The 14,334-nt window shown below is 32.8% G+C and overlaps 8 protein-coding genes and 2 pseudogenes across 10 annotated transcripts, besides 4 other annotated features; 7 read left to right on the top strand and 3 right to left on the bottom strand.

Annotated features, from left to right (window-relative positions):
* Window positions 1–9,354: part of a mobile genetic element that runs on past the window's edge.
* On the top strand, window positions 2,890–4,063 carry TVAGG3_0060520 (annotated as a pseudogene). Its single transcript has one exon. A coding segment is annotated over exon 1 (1,174 nt).
* On the bottom strand, window positions 4,682–5,539 carry TVAGG3_0060510 (uncharacterized protein; the record flags this gene model as incomplete). Its single annotated transcript, XM_001319788.1, has 1 exon — window positions 4,682–5,539. One exon carries the CDS (start codon window positions 5,537–5,539, stop codon window positions 4,682–4,684), a length of 858 nt encoding a protein of 285 aa, XP_001319823.1.
* Window positions 5,564–5,824, bottom strand: TVAGG3_0060500 (uncharacterized protein; the record flags this gene model as incomplete). The annotated part of the gene is made up of 1 exon (XM_001319787.1): window positions 5,564–5,824. The coding sequence occupies one exon, from the start codon at window positions 5,822–5,824 to the stop codon at window positions 5,564–5,566; it is 261 nt and encodes an 86-aa protein (XP_001319822.1).
* On the top strand, window positions 5,870–6,304 carry TVAGG3_0060490 (uncharacterized protein; the record flags this gene model as incomplete). Its single annotated transcript, XM_001319786.1, has 1 exon — window positions 5,870–6,304. One exon carries the CDS (start codon window positions 5,870–5,872, stop codon window positions 6,302–6,304), a length of 435 nt encoding a protein of 144 aa, XP_001319821.1.
* Window positions 7,936–8,394, top strand: TVAGG3_0060480 (uncharacterized protein; the record flags this gene model as incomplete). The annotated part of the gene is made up of 1 exon (XM_001319785.1): window positions 7,936–8,394. One exon carries the CDS (start codon window positions 7,936–7,938, stop codon window positions 8,392–8,394), a length of 459 nt encoding a protein of 152 aa, XP_001319820.1.
* On the top strand, window positions 8,444–8,680 carry TVAGG3_0060470 (uncharacterized protein; the record flags this gene model as incomplete). The annotated part of the gene is made up of 1 exon (XM_001319784.1): window positions 8,444–8,680. The coding sequence occupies one exon, from the start codon at window positions 8,444–8,446 to the stop codon at window positions 8,678–8,680; it is 237 nt and encodes a 78-aa protein (XP_001319819.1).
* Window positions 8,681–9,354: a terminal%2Cinverted (terminal inverted repeat of Maverick-1C transposon ID:TVAGG3_0060460).
* Window positions 9,355–9,632, top strand: TVAGG3_0060450 (annotated as a pseudogene). Its single transcript has one exon. A coding segment is annotated over exon 1 (278 nt).
* Window positions 9,355–9,712: a mobile genetic element.
* Window positions 9,685–9,712: a terminal%2Cinverted (terminal inverted repeat of Mariner transposon ID:TVAGG3_0060440).
* Window positions 9,713–11,378: 1,666 nt separating this feature from the next.
* TVAGG3_0060430 (spectrin binding) lies at window positions 11,379–12,530 on the top strand (the record flags this gene model as incomplete). The annotated part of the gene is made up of 1 exon (XM_001319783.1): window positions 11,379–12,530. The coding sequence occupies one exon, from the start codon at window positions 11,379–11,381 to the stop codon at window positions 12,528–12,530; it is 1,152 nt and encodes a 383-aa protein (XP_001319818.1).
* A 470-nt stretch (window positions 12,531–13,000) lies between these two features.
* Window positions 13,001–13,405, bottom strand: TVAGG3_0060420 (Hotdog thioesterase domain-containing protein; the record flags this gene model as incomplete). The annotated part of the gene is made up of 1 exon (XM_001319782.1): window positions 13,001–13,405. The coding sequence occupies one exon, from the start codon at window positions 13,403–13,405 to the stop codon at window positions 13,001–13,003; it is 405 nt and encodes a 134-aa protein (XP_001319817.1).
* A 23-nt stretch (window positions 13,406–13,428) lies between these two features.
* On the top strand, window positions 13,429–14,268 carry TVAGG3_0060410 (uncharacterized protein; the record flags this gene model as incomplete). The annotated part of the gene is made up of 1 exon (XM_001319781.1): window positions 13,444–14,229. One exon carries the CDS (start codon window positions 13,444–13,446, stop codon window positions 14,227–14,229), a length of 786 nt encoding a protein of 261 aa, XP_001319816.1.
* Window positions 14,269–14,334: the final 66 nt, after the last annotated feature.

The following is a 14,334-nucleotide window of genomic DNA, read 5'->3' as shown; positions in this document are numbered from 1 at the left end:
GTGCACAATATCTACATTCAAGAAAGAAAACCCTTAACATTACTGAGAGGAAAATTAATAACAGAGATTTCATAACTTTCAGAAGAGGAAGAACTGAAGTCACGACAACATTAACGAGAAAAGTCACGAACGAACATTAACGAACCACGACAAACTATTAACGAAGAAGTCACGACAACATTAACCGAAGAGAGAATGAGGTGAAAAAAGAGGTGAAAAAACGGGTGAGATCTCCACCTCGTTCACCAAAAATATATTTTTGATTAAAATAGCTTCAGGGTCTATTTCTTCAACCATTTCACTTCCTCGTCAATGTCAATAGAAGCTTCTTCAACCTTTGGTAAGAATTTCTGTATAACACATCTTTGTTCGTTATTGTCTTCAGAGATGAAGGATAATATTTCACATATGTTTTCACCCTTCTTATATTCTTTCTGTTCGGAAAGATTTAAAACAATACTGAAGAAGTCAATATTAGAGTTCTTTATGAACAGTATAATTAGTATCTTTGACATTCACGAAGAAACTCTTTTGTTTTCAAAAACTACTGCTAACTCTTGTGAAGGTATAAACCGTTTGCGGCTCAATGACGATAGCTAATTTGGTCTGACATACTGACCAAACTCTAGATTTCTTTCACAAACTTCTGTTAAAGATAACATTAACATTTGAAGCATTATTGAAACTCATTCTTTGATGGCATTAGCGAGAGCATTGTATGAAAATGAACTTGCAATCTTGCATGTGTTTCATTATAAAAATTATATTAAATTATTTTGAAAAATAACTTTAAAAAAATCTAATCTATTTTTTTCAAAAAATATTTTTTATTTCCTACTAAAAGATGTATCGGAAGTTGTCTTAAGTTAGAACACTCGGAAATAAAACAACTTCTTACAGGAAGCTAACATAGATGTTGCAAACATTACGCAACAAACAAAAAAAGCACTTCGCTGGACTTCATTAAAGGACTACAATGGGCCAATAGGTTATATAAATTCATGAGTTCATAAAGCCGCAACGCGGCGAGGACGAAGTCCATGAGAGCATTTCCTTTAAATGACGTTGCTATTGACTTATATCATAGACGTTCAGTACCTCATGAAGTAAGAAGAGAAATGTTTGACATACAAATGCAAACGTTGGTGAAACAAGAAGAAGAGACGACACACTGAAACAACAGAGAAGAGAGATGTTTAAGAGCGCTATAGAACAAGTTCGCAAAGCTAACGATGTCATTCGTTCCATTGACGACAAACCAAAAGAAGGTGAGAGATGGTTAAAGAAAGATGAAGAGAATAGGAAGAGAAATGTGAAGTCAGGCAATAGACCATTGACTTTAACATCGAAGCTTTAGATGAACCAAACAGAGACTACTTACACAAAACATTTCGGTAAGGTTTTCATGAGACTCTTAGAGAAAATTAAAATAAACTCACAACAGAGATGGATGGTATGTTATAAACTTGGTGGAAAGTATGAATGTTCTACGTTAAACCTCAATAATATTGGAACATTACTACATCAGCTCTTGAAGGAGAACTTTATATCAGAGATAGAAGCAAATGCTGCAGGTATTGTTGAAATGCACTATGACTTCTTCTTGACAAACATAAAGAATCTTACCGAAATAAAGATGTATGATTTAAACAGAATATGAAGGCTTAACGATGTCAGATGTAAAAGAAAGGCAAACCAAAAAAGAGACCATATAGAGATGAAAGCACACTGACAAATGACCAGAAAGCCATTTTTGGAAGCTCTTAAGCAAACAGGAAACCCAGCACTTATAGAAAGCTTTTGGAAAGATAATGGTGAAAAGAAGTTTTATAAGAAGAGAAGCGGTCAGTTCTGGAAGTATCTTTGCACATTACCTATAAATCTTGAACGCTACCAAATCTTCAATGAATGAACAAAAGAACTGCACACACTTATGACAGAAGATAACTGGCTTCGTTTATGCTTGCATTCAGGCTGGAGTAAATGAAGAAACTATTGACCACATGAGAGAAGTCATTCGTGTTAGAGACTTTCCTCAAAGTAAAGTACAAGAAATTTCTGACGCAACAGGTATAGCATTTAATGTTACCATTGGTTATTTCAATGACTCAAGACATAATGAAATAAAGAGATACATACCAAAAGAATGTGAAACTGTTCGAACTATTGACTTACTTCTTGTTGAAGACCACTACATGCTAAATGAAAGATTACCAATGACAACATATTTCATTCGCAACTATATAGAAATCTTGAAGGAGTGTGGTGGAATGAACATTGAGAAACAAATGAAGATTTATACAAAGAGAGAAGATAAATATGTAGTTCGTTATGATAGAACAACACCGTTATGGGATGTTATGAAAACATTGTGGGAGTGCAAATATTTCGAACCATTTCTTATGGAGAACTTTTCACATATACGACTGACTTATATAACAGAACCTTGCACCATTTAAAGATTGACATATGCTCCAAAGTATTGTGTACAACTGAAGAAGAAAGCCGAGTCAAAAGAAGTAAATAAAAATAAGTGCAAGTTCATTCCTGAGCACGTTTTCTTTTGCTGACTTTGAGTGCAGTACCGATGGCTTTCATAAAGCTTTTAAACATATTTACGACAGTGAAGATGGTTCAGTGAGTGAAAGCATTTGGGGTCAGAACTGTGCAACAGAATTTTTGGAACGACTTCCTGACAAGAGTTTAATATATTTCCATAACCTCAGTTATGATATAAACTTCATCTTAAGACACATGACAGAAGTGAAAGGAACTCCCATCATTAAAGGTTCACGAACAATGCAAATAACTGGCTTATATAAAGGAAGGGCAATTATTATAAAAGACTCTTACAGTGTTATAAATAAGAAACTTAAACTATTTCCTGCTATGTTTAACTTACAAACAGGACCGAAAGAAGTATTTCCATATAACTACTACAGCAGTGTTTTGTTAGCAAATGACAACAGAACTGGTGTCATTTCTGAAGCATGTAAGTTTATCCGGGATGCAGATACATTCATGAAAAACATAGATTCCATCAAAGGTTGCAGAATAGATGAAAACCACTTCGACTTAGAAAAGTATAGCGCATTTTATTGCAAACAAGATGTAAGAATTTTAAGAGAAGGTTTTGTTAAGTTCCGCAATGACATATTGAAAGAATTTGATTTAAACGTTTATGACTATGTTAATATTTGTTCAATTGCTAACAAATTGTTTGAGAACAGAGTGTACTTCCCGAATGGAAATTTATATGACCTCTCAAATAAACCAAGAGAATTTATTTCACGCTGTATTCAAGGTGGAAGATGTATGCTGTCAGATAACATTAAACAAAAGAGCGAAAAGAAACTCATTGCTGACTTCGACGCTGTTTCATTATATCCATCAGCTATAGCAAGACTTTATACTTTAGAAGGTATACCGAAAGTATTGAAGAAAGAAATGTTAAGCACAGAGTATCTCATGAGACATTTATTCGATGACGACCAAAAGGAACCCATTGGTGAAAAGTTTATGTCTGGCTTCTTTGTTCTCATTAAGATAACAGAGATTGGAATACATAGACACTTTCCTTTAATATTTGTGACCCTGAACTAAATCCAGAACTTAACGTTCCCAGAAGTTCAAACACTGCTTTTAATGTATGTTGACCATATAACATTACAAGACCTCATAAAATATCAAGGTGTCAAATGTGAAGTGTTGCAAGGATACTATTACGATGGAAACAGAGATATTAGAATAAGAGATGAAGTAAAGAAGTTTTTGAGTTAAGGTTAAAGTATAAGAAAGAAGGAAATCCTTTGCAAGAAAATATAAAGCTCATTCTGAACAGTATTTATGGCAAAACTATTCTATCTCCTATTGAGTCAAAAATAACCATAGTAAATGACAAAGATGCTATAAGATATGCCATCAGAAACTACAACCATATAGTGAAGTTCGAAGGTTTGGATGGTTCAGATAAAACTATTTTCAAGCTAACGAAAAGCATTTGCAGACACTTTAACTTCTGTCCACTTGGTGTTAACATTCTGTCTATGTCGAAGAGAATAATGTGTGAAGTATTCTGTACTGCTGAGGACTTAGAATGGACATCTTTTATAGCGATACGGACAGTATGCATCTCTACAATGAAGATATCCCTCGTTTAGCTGAAGAGTTTGAGAAACGTTATGGAAGAGTTCTCATTGGTAAAAACCTTGGTCAATTTCATAGCGACTTTGCAGAAATCACACCTGGAAAACAAAGTTTAGCATACAAGTCAATATTTTGTGGAAAGAAGACTTACATAGACTTACTCACGAATGATTTAAATGAAGTTGCATTTCACTGCAGAATGAAAGGCGTGAAGCAAGATGTTATTGCTTTAACCGCTAATGAAATGTTTCCTGACTCTGTTCAGTGTTTCTATGATGAAGATAAAGGTTTAATGGTTCCGCAAGGAACATATGACAAAGACTCTGAGTTCAGTTTAATGAAACTTTACAAAGCACTTTATGACGGTCAAGAGATTGGATTTGACTTATGTAAGTCATGTCAACCTTGCTTTGAAGAGAAGTTTAACTTCTCAATAACGAATAAAACAAGCTTTATTCGTAAGTTGAAGTTCTGAGGTCATTTATTTTTGTCAGCAATGAGGTCATTCGTGATAAAAATAAAACTAGCGTAGATTTTACAATACTGCGATGGTAGAGTTTAAGAGTTGTGCTTCAATGTAGAGACAGTCCTTATGGTCTGGAGGTAAGAACACTGGGCAGTTATGGTCATGAGTGGAGAACATGTCTATCCAAAACTCACGATTGAAGCCAGTTAATTTATAGTATTTAGGGTTAGGAAGTGGTGAAGTTCTTGTATGACCAATGAACTCATTTTCAACTCCCTTACTTAAGTTTGAATATAATATAGCTTGCTTTCTATCCCAAATGCCAGGTGTTACAATCTTTGAAAATTCATTTTTCCTCGGAAGCATTGCATCATAATTGAAAACATTCTTGAAATCATCACTTGGTTCAGAGATTTGAAATCTTATACGTAATGGATTTTCTTTCTTTTTAGCGACTTCATTGAATGGTGAGAATACAACAAACTGACAGTCATGAGTTCCATCTTCATTTTCATTAAATTCATAATGAAAGTCTATAAGTTGTGGCTGACTACCTTCTTCTTTCAGTTGTGCAAGAAACTCACGTAAAGGCTGTAAAGTTTGTACTTCAATGTTAAACTTTTTCTCGAACATTTCATTAAATGAAATCATACATTGTTGCAATGTTGTATCGTCTTTAAAGTATTTGTATATGTGAATGTTTTGGGCGCTTAAAGACTGTTCGTCATTTTCTATCTCGACTTGAAGTATAAAGTCAACCTTTCTGAAAGCACGTGTTATATACATAGATGTTATGCCAATGTACTTCTCTTCATTTATGTTCACAATCCAGTCTGTTGGAAACTTAAACGTTACTCTGTTCCCCTTTATTTTGACGTCAGGGTTTTCACTACTGAACGCAACAAATAAAGGTATTTGTCTATACATTTAATTCGGATAAAAATAAACCATTTACTCTTTCTTTGCTTCAGCTTCTTTAGCTTTTGCTTCAGCTTCTTCTCTAGCTTTCTTCGCCAGTAGTCTTGGGTTCTTTTGTCTTCCAGCAGCTAATGCAGCAAGTTGTTTTTCACTAAGTTTTCTCTTTGGTCTCTCTGGCTTTTGTTCTTGTTTTTGTTCCTTCAGTTCGGATAAAATTTGCTCACGAATTTCTTTCTTCAATGCTTCAACATCTATGACCCCTTGGGTCTTGTCCGTAGGGCTTGTCTGAGTCATTTGACTGCAGACAAAAAACAAAATTAAAACTTTAACCGATGTAAAATGAGCTTGTCAAAATCAGAGCGAGAGTCTATTATATTAAATGACGCCAGAGGAATACAACATCCTTTCTATTACGTAAGTCAGAGTAAAGATGGTAAAATATACGTAAGAAAAAGAAAGGTTCCATTAGCGAATGCAGAAAGCGACAACATTAAGGTGCATGGCAAGGGTGAAGTCCACGAAGCCCATATAAAACCTTCTGTTCAAACTGAAAAGTCAATAGAACCAGAAGAAAAGAAGCCAGATGTACTTTCAATAACGAACCAAGAGCTTATTGCAAAGTTCGTGAATTTCATTGAAAAACAAACCGAGTCAAAGAATCCTGACCCGCCAGTGAAAGAAGTTGAGACAAAAGAGAATGTACAGTTCATTGAAAATGTCAAGAAACAACTTCCACCACGAATGCCAAGAAGAAGAGTGAGAATAATGAAGTAAATAGATATTTTTATCTGAAGTAAATACATGCAGAACGAACAGTTAAACGAATTTACTCCAGCAGAGCATATTCATCAGATTCGCTCATATTTCGATATCATAGACAATGCAGTTCAAATTGGTGACACTAATAGAAAATATTCTGACGCAAAGATTCCATCACAACCTGGAACTGCTAAAGATAACACATGGGTAACATTCAATCTCTCACCTCCTGGTGAAAATATGTTGGACCTTTACAATACATTCATTACGTATAAAATGGAAGGTCAATTTATTGTAGATAAAGAAATTGGTTCAGGTTCCAATAAAACAAACCCACCAGGATTTTGGATTGGTTTCGATGACGCTTTCTATGCAGTTGCTGGATATCAAATCCTTGCAAATGGTCGTATCGTATATTCTCAAGACAACGCAAGAGAAGAAGCATATATAACTTCAAACTCACAAACTACCGAACAAATAAAGAAAGTAGATGTTTTCTCAAAGACTCGACATGAAGATGTATGGAGTCATTCGGGAACATGCAGAACAGGACAAATTGTTAGTGGTCCAATTACAGCAGGAAAATCATTTGATTTTAAGCTTCGTTTAAGAATTCCTGTTAGAAGATTCCTTCCATTAGAAGCTATTCGATTTATTCCAGCTTTTGCAGGAAACATTCAGCTTAAAGTAAAGTTCAGTAGCGACGCCTTACAATGCACATCTATATCTGTAAATGATATCATTGCTTTCAATCCAACTCTTAAAGTTGCATTTGCTTCAGATTCAAATCCACCGACAAATAAATTTGTTCCATGGAATGAACCATTCACTATGATAACGAAGGCAGTAGAAGCTAGTGGAACAGTTACTATTACAACTGTAACCAGCAACTATTTCGAACAAAGATGGATTTTAATGAATGTTTCATTCATCCAAAGTCATTCTCTTTAGACCCTAACATTTATACAGAACTTGTAGAACATTATACAAACGAGGCTTTATGTTTTCCTGTTAAAGTTATGGATTGGATTCCTATGGACGGTTCATTCTCAAAGAATACAGATAGTTCAAGTGCAACATTTACAGCAGCTTATACGCCTATTAATGTTAAAAGTATTTGGGCACTATTTAGAAAGAAAGACAACTATTATGTTAATTTTGAGAACCCTAAGTTTAAATATCTTCAGCTTTCCATGGGAGCTTATGGAAATATGCCTGCAGAACCTGAAAAATCATATGGACCTGTATTTTATGAAATGGTTGCGAACGCTTGCAATACAAACAATGATATGATAGGAGTTAATGAAGATGTTATGAGGTCATTGGTGGATGATGGTAGTGTGGAACATAAATGGGATAGCTATGACAACACACATTTCTTATGTGGTTTTCCAACAGAAGTGGACTTTTGCTTCCAGCAAGGTCAAACATCTACTGCTCCAATAACATACAAATTGTCTGTTAAAGGACCTATTGAACTAGCAACTGAAAATGTACCAAAGCCACTTATTGGATTTATGAGGGATTGTTGCTTTGCCATTCAGGTGCGTGCTAATGGAATCCCAATAATAAGATTAGATGACTATAACTTAGCTACGGACGACAGTGAGGAATAAAGGATGAACGTTTATTTTTAAAGCTTATAAATGAGTTCTTCATCAAGCTCTCGTGAACCTTCACCATCTATGAAACAAACTTTACCAAACGATTATGGAGCACCTATTGAATATTTCTTACGAGCTGCACAATGGCAAAGAGCAGTCTCACCAAGGTTAGGTGTTCCACCAGCTCCTGTCAAAAATAGCATTTGGTCACGTCCTTATATAAGATATGGTCTCCCACTAGGTTTGCTAGCTACAGCAGGAGCAGTTATGATGTTGAAAAGAAATAAAGCAAATGTTGTAAATAATACTGAAGTAGCTGAAGTTAAACAAACTCCAACACCTTCGCCAAAACCAACGCCTTCACAAGCAAAACCTTCAATGACTCCTGAACCTATGGAAGTACAAACTCCTGTTCAAAAGTCAACTCCTAAACCGACTCCAATATTTAAACCAGAACCTACTCCTCAAATAAATCGTAAAACTCCTGCGTTTCCTTACTGAAAAAATAACGTTATTTTTTATTTAATATTAAAATTTTTATTTGATTGAAATGACAAATAAAGTCACTGAAGCAATGAAACAAAAGTTTTTGGTAGAATACATTAAATCAGGAACTATTCCAGAAGGTTTTTACATTCATACTATGAAGGATGGTAGAGTTCAGTTTAGAAAGATAAAGCAACCATTAGATAGAGAAGGTATATTAAGGAAGATTAAACTTCATGAGGACAACATTGCTGAACTTAAGAAGAAGTTAGAAGAGTTGGAGAAAGGAAGAGAGTTATAAAGCAATGAATTCAACAGGGTGAAAAAACAGGTGAAAAAAGAGGTGAGATCTCACCACTTCACCTAAATTTATTTTTGTGCTATGTTTTCATACGTGTGAGGGTGGTGATATCATTTATTTTTAAGTTTATTTTTTATTTTACTGAAAATTTTTATTTGGATGTAAATGACAGAACAAAAGCAACTCATACAAATCGAAAAATATAACAAACATACATTTAAACATTTATTCTTCCTTCCTGAGCATAACATGTTCTTTCAAATACATCCGAGACCAGTTGACTTTTCATTGACTGTTTATAAAGATAGAAATAGTTATATCATTAAACCATATGATGACGAAGGTAAGTTATGTAAATTGTATGTTAAGAAGTTAGAGAAAGTTTATGGCTTCAAGTATGACTACAATAGGGTTAACACTGATGATGAAGGTATTGAGGAAAATTTATGAGAACATTAGTGAAGTCGTTAGTGAGAACGATAGTGAGAACGTTTATTTTTTTACATTAGTGAGTTTGTTAGTGAAGTGGGTGGCGGTTTTGTAAATATTTAAGGTTAAGTTAGTGTTGTCGTTTGTGTTGTAAAATATACGTTACCGGTTTCGTAAAGTGTCAAAACCGTTAAGTGGTGTACGGAGGCGCGCAGTGCCACAGTACCCAACTTAACCATACTAACTTCACAAAAGTCATAAGGTAATGAATTACTTGGTGGAAAACAATGTCAAAGTTGTTCCAAACCCAATTTATTCACCTGATATTGCACCCTCTGACTTTTATTTATTCGGCATGCTAAAAAAGAGAGCTGAAGGACGCGAATTCGCGAGTCCAGATGATCTTGAAAATTTTGTAAGAGAGCAATTTGAGCAATTTTCTCATGATGATTTAAAGCGTGTCTTTCAAGCCTGGATCGATCGCTGCGAACGCGTGATTGAATCCAATGGTGATTATATTTAAATAAACTTTATATATATGTAACTTGTTTATTTCTATTCGCAGTATTCAGGTTTGTGCTAAACACACCTTTGGACACCCTATATCTTATCTCAGTTGAAGCTGATAAAGAAGCAAAGGATAATGATGGATGGACTCCACTCATTCGTGCATCATATAATGATCATCTTGAAATTGTTAAATATCTTATCTCAGTTGAAGCTGATAAAGAAGCAAAGGATAATAATGGATGGACTCCACTCATTCATGCATCATATAATGATCAATTTGAAATTGTTAAATATCTTATCTCAGTTGGAGCTGATAAAGAAGCAAAGACTAATAATGGATATTCTGCACTCTCAGTTGCAAAAGATAATATAAGAGAATATATAAAATCTATTGGACCCAAATAATTTATTATTATAAATCACTGAATAAACGTACATCTCACAAAAAAGTGTCAAAGTTTATCCCAAATTTTCCAAAACCGTAGCGGTTTTGGCATCCCAGGGCTAATTTTTTTTTGGAAAATCGCATCTCTATTATTGATGTCTGGTTAGTGTAATGATAATTTATTTATAAAACATTTGGAAAAATTTATATTTAATATACATTTAATAAATATACAAAATTCAATAAAAATAATAGTATCAAAATCATTTCTTTTTGTCATCACCTGGATAACATTTAATATGTTCTGACCTTTCACAAAGTATTGTAGAAATACTCATCTTAACATCAACAATAGGATCGTCGTTTCCATCAAGAAGTAGTTCTTCACCAATTGTATCTTCATCCTTGTTTTCTTTATTATCTTTGTTGTTGTCTTTAGGCGCTCGTGCCACTAGGCGAAAAAAAGCGTCCCACTATGTACAACCCTACGCTGGAGCTTGACCAATGATAGTACCGCCATCTGATGTTGAATTGTTTTCTGTTTTATTTTTATTTTTATTTGTAGCAGATTCAAATCTCAATTTTAGTCAGATTGGAAAATAATAGATTTTATTATTAAAATATATCAAATGCATGTTTCACACGCTGAAATAATCGTTACCATCCCCTAAATAAGTGTGGCCCCAAAATAGGCCAAATTCAATTCAAAATAATCGTTTTGAGGCTTTTTTGGGCCAAAAAAGATGATAAACTAACATTAATTTATAATTATCCGGGACAAATAAACTTTTAAAATGTTTACACGATTTATAACATTTTGAGAAGTTTCTAAAAGAGACAGAAATTAAAGGCCATTTATGATTTATATAGTTCAAACATTAAAATCTTATTTTCTAAATTTTTAAATTTGTCTAAGGGTAACGACGATAATTAACAAAAATTTTGTCATAATTCCATGAAGGATGAAGTATATATGGAACTAATGAACTTAAACAAAGATTATATTGACATTACTAGAAAATTATATAGACTAAATATGGTTGAAGAAGATGAGATCAACAACTTTTACGCAGAGATCGATAACAAGATGATCAATACAAATTTAATATCCTCATCCAAAATTTGTATAATTATTTCAAATGCATTTTACTACAATAATCGTTACTTAAAATCCTATTGGACTTTATTCAAAAAGATTTACGAAAAATATCATCCAAAAAAATATCTAAAATTTCACAATTTTTTCAGTATTTAGTAAACAAAGAGTACGGAATTTATTTCAAGAAAATGTATTTCGATGACGATCTAATATATTATGAAAGCATTTATGATTCACTAAATGTTACTGAAGCATCTACAATCTATAAATCAATAATGAATGATGATTTAAAATCGTGTATTATCATTTCTAATATGGATTATTTCGATATCAAACCGAAAATAATATCTTATTATTTAAGGGTTAATCTAAGAACAAAAGAAGATTACTCACTTTTAGATTTATGTTGCTATTATGGTGCAGTTAATTGTTTCAAATTTTTAAGAACAAAATGCAATCTACAAATCTCCAGCAACTGCCTTTCATTATCATTTTTAAGCGGAAAGCCAGATATTTTGAACGAATGCTTGAAATTTCATATACCTGATAATGAATGCATGAGATATGCAATTGCTTCTCATAACATTGATTTTGTAACATTTTTGGTGAATGAGTATGATTTAGAAATCCAGTCTAAAGACTGTATTGAATTCAATAACATTCAGGCATTTTTCGTTTATTTATATCAAATTAATGATATAGAACGGCATTTTATTGATTCCCTAAATTTTAATAGCCAATCTCTATTGCAATATATATCCTTACTTGGAGTTGACTTTAATAATATTAATAGTCGCTATAATAGCGAACGGATGTTCCATAATGCTGTAAAAAATTGTTCTGCAGATATAGTGGAATTTCTTATCTCACATGGTGCCGATGTAAATTCAACCCTCAAATACTTTGGAAGAGCACCACTTCATATTGCCGTAGAATATAACAAAAAAGATGTCGCAGAATTACTTTTATTACATGGAGCTAATGTTGGATCAAGATTCACAAAAAATGGGAAAACGGCGCTTTATATTGCAATAGAAAATAATCGAATGGACATTGTAAAATTGCTATTATTGCATGGTGCAAATATCGAAAAAATAGATAATAATAGAACTTTAGCTTTGCGTCTAGCAGTGCAGAATGATTTTTTGGAATTTGTTGAATTTCTTATTTCAAATGGTGCTGATATTAGATCTAAAAATATCGGCGGAGATGATTTACTTCATATCGCAATTCAGAATAATTGTGTAAAAACGGCGAAGTACCTAATATCAAAAGGAATTGATATTAATACAAGAGATAGTTTCGATAATAGAACACCGCTTCAACAAGCTGTTTGGATTGAAAGTTTAGAGTTAGTTGAACTGCTGATATCGCTTGGTTCTGACATCAACGTAAATGAAGAGAACGCTTATTTTGCATGGCGTTGATATCAATGCAAGAGACAATAAAGGAAAAACAGCACTGCATTATTCAGCAGAGTCATGGAAAAAAAATGAAGGGATAGAATTACTTGTTTTGCATGGTGCTGATATAAATGCAAAAGATAATGAAGGCAAAACTCCTTTATGCAATGAATCTAAAAATTATATGAAACATATTGAAAATCTCATGAAATCACATAATATTTTGAATTAAAGTAACAATTGGACTAGATTTGAATGCTCATATCTTTCAGTGAAATAAACAAGTAAACAAAATCTATATATATATATTAAGATTAAATCTTTATAGATTCTTGAAAAACTTTTCAATATAGTAAAAGATTCAAGAAGTGCATAAATATTTTAAAAAATTATTTAGATTTGTTCAATCTTCATATATTTTTTTTTAAATTAAATTAAATAAAGAACAGAATGATTTTTATTCGATAGATTGCGTAACATAATAAATAAACGACTTAGCAGACTTCAACCTGGATTAATGCGTCACCTATAACTTCATTTTTGAGAGGATTTATAGCTTTGATTGAAAAATCAATAAATCTGTCAGTAGTTTTGATAGCTGATGTTTCTAAGGTGAATTTTTGTCCATGCATTAAAGGTTTCTTGTGTGTTAATTTAATTGATCTTACCTTTGATGCATTTCCTCGTGGTAAAAAGCTATTTGATACATTAATAACAAAATTATCCATTTCGTCGAGCATTCCTGGTGTAGATAAAACATCATTTCCTTTTTTACCTGTTCTGTTAACTGTTAAACCTATTACTGTCTCTACTTCTGTTTTAAAAATCTTGTTGAGTTGAACATATTTAGATAAATCTATGGCTTTAGAGAAAAATGAGGTTTTGGATAAAGATAACATTAAAAAGTGACAAAAAATCATCGAAAAAATTTGGCAAAATGGGAAAACTCGACGATGCAAAGAATCAAATTCAAGTACTTAATGCTTATTTAAGTAGCGAGTATAAAAAAACAGCAACAATCCTTCAACATTCAAGCAATACATTAAGAAGCAATATTTCATTGAAAAAATATCCTTCTGCATTCGAAAACGTTACAATGATTTGTTCATCTTACGATAAGGAACAAGCTATCGACTATTTAATGACGAGTATTAAGAATGTACAAGCAAATCTAAATCAGATTTTTGCTTCTAAAGAAGTGCCATCAAATGTTGCAATGGATATTGCTGCTATGTGCTATGCAGCTAAATTGGGCTTATTTGAAGCTGTTACTAAATACGTAAACCACTTTTTTGTACCGATCTATAAAGCAACTGAAGTTGAAAACCTAGCACATTCATCTTTGGTTCCAAAAGAACTTTCCAAACTTAAAAGACCAGAAAACTATACAATGGAAGAATTACATATCTTTGTTCAAAATTATGAGAAGCAGATGAGAATGGATTTCACTTGGTTCTTTGAACAATATCCTATTAATGCAAATAGACCTCCAGAACACACCGTTAATGTTAAAATTGGAGGAAGAACAATTTCTAACAATAATATTCAACCTCCGCCAGCTGCAGCAAAGAATAACTTAGCTCAAATTGCTTCATCGCCAAGTTTACTTACTTCTTCTTTGCCATTACCTGCTCCAAAAGAATTTTCAATTGAAGATTTCATCAACATGCAGCAAGACTTGACAAAAATCCTTAAGAATTGGAAAGACCTTCCAACAAACTAAATTCTTATTTTGTTCTGTTTATTTGTTAAAAAATATCGATTAGTTAGTCATTTTCATTTCATTTGCATATCATTTCCATTGAATATTAATGTAATAATGCCTATG

This window comes from Trichomonas vaginalis, chromosome IV, assembly GCF_026262505.1.
Source record: "Trichomonas vaginalis G3 chromosome IV, whole genome shotgun sequence".
Lineage (NCBI taxonomy): Eukaryota > Parabasalia > Trichomonadida > Trichomonadidae > Trichomonas > Trichomonas vaginalis.
Note: the sequence above shows the minus strand (reverse complement) of the source record. Positions and strands in the feature narration are given on the sequence as shown.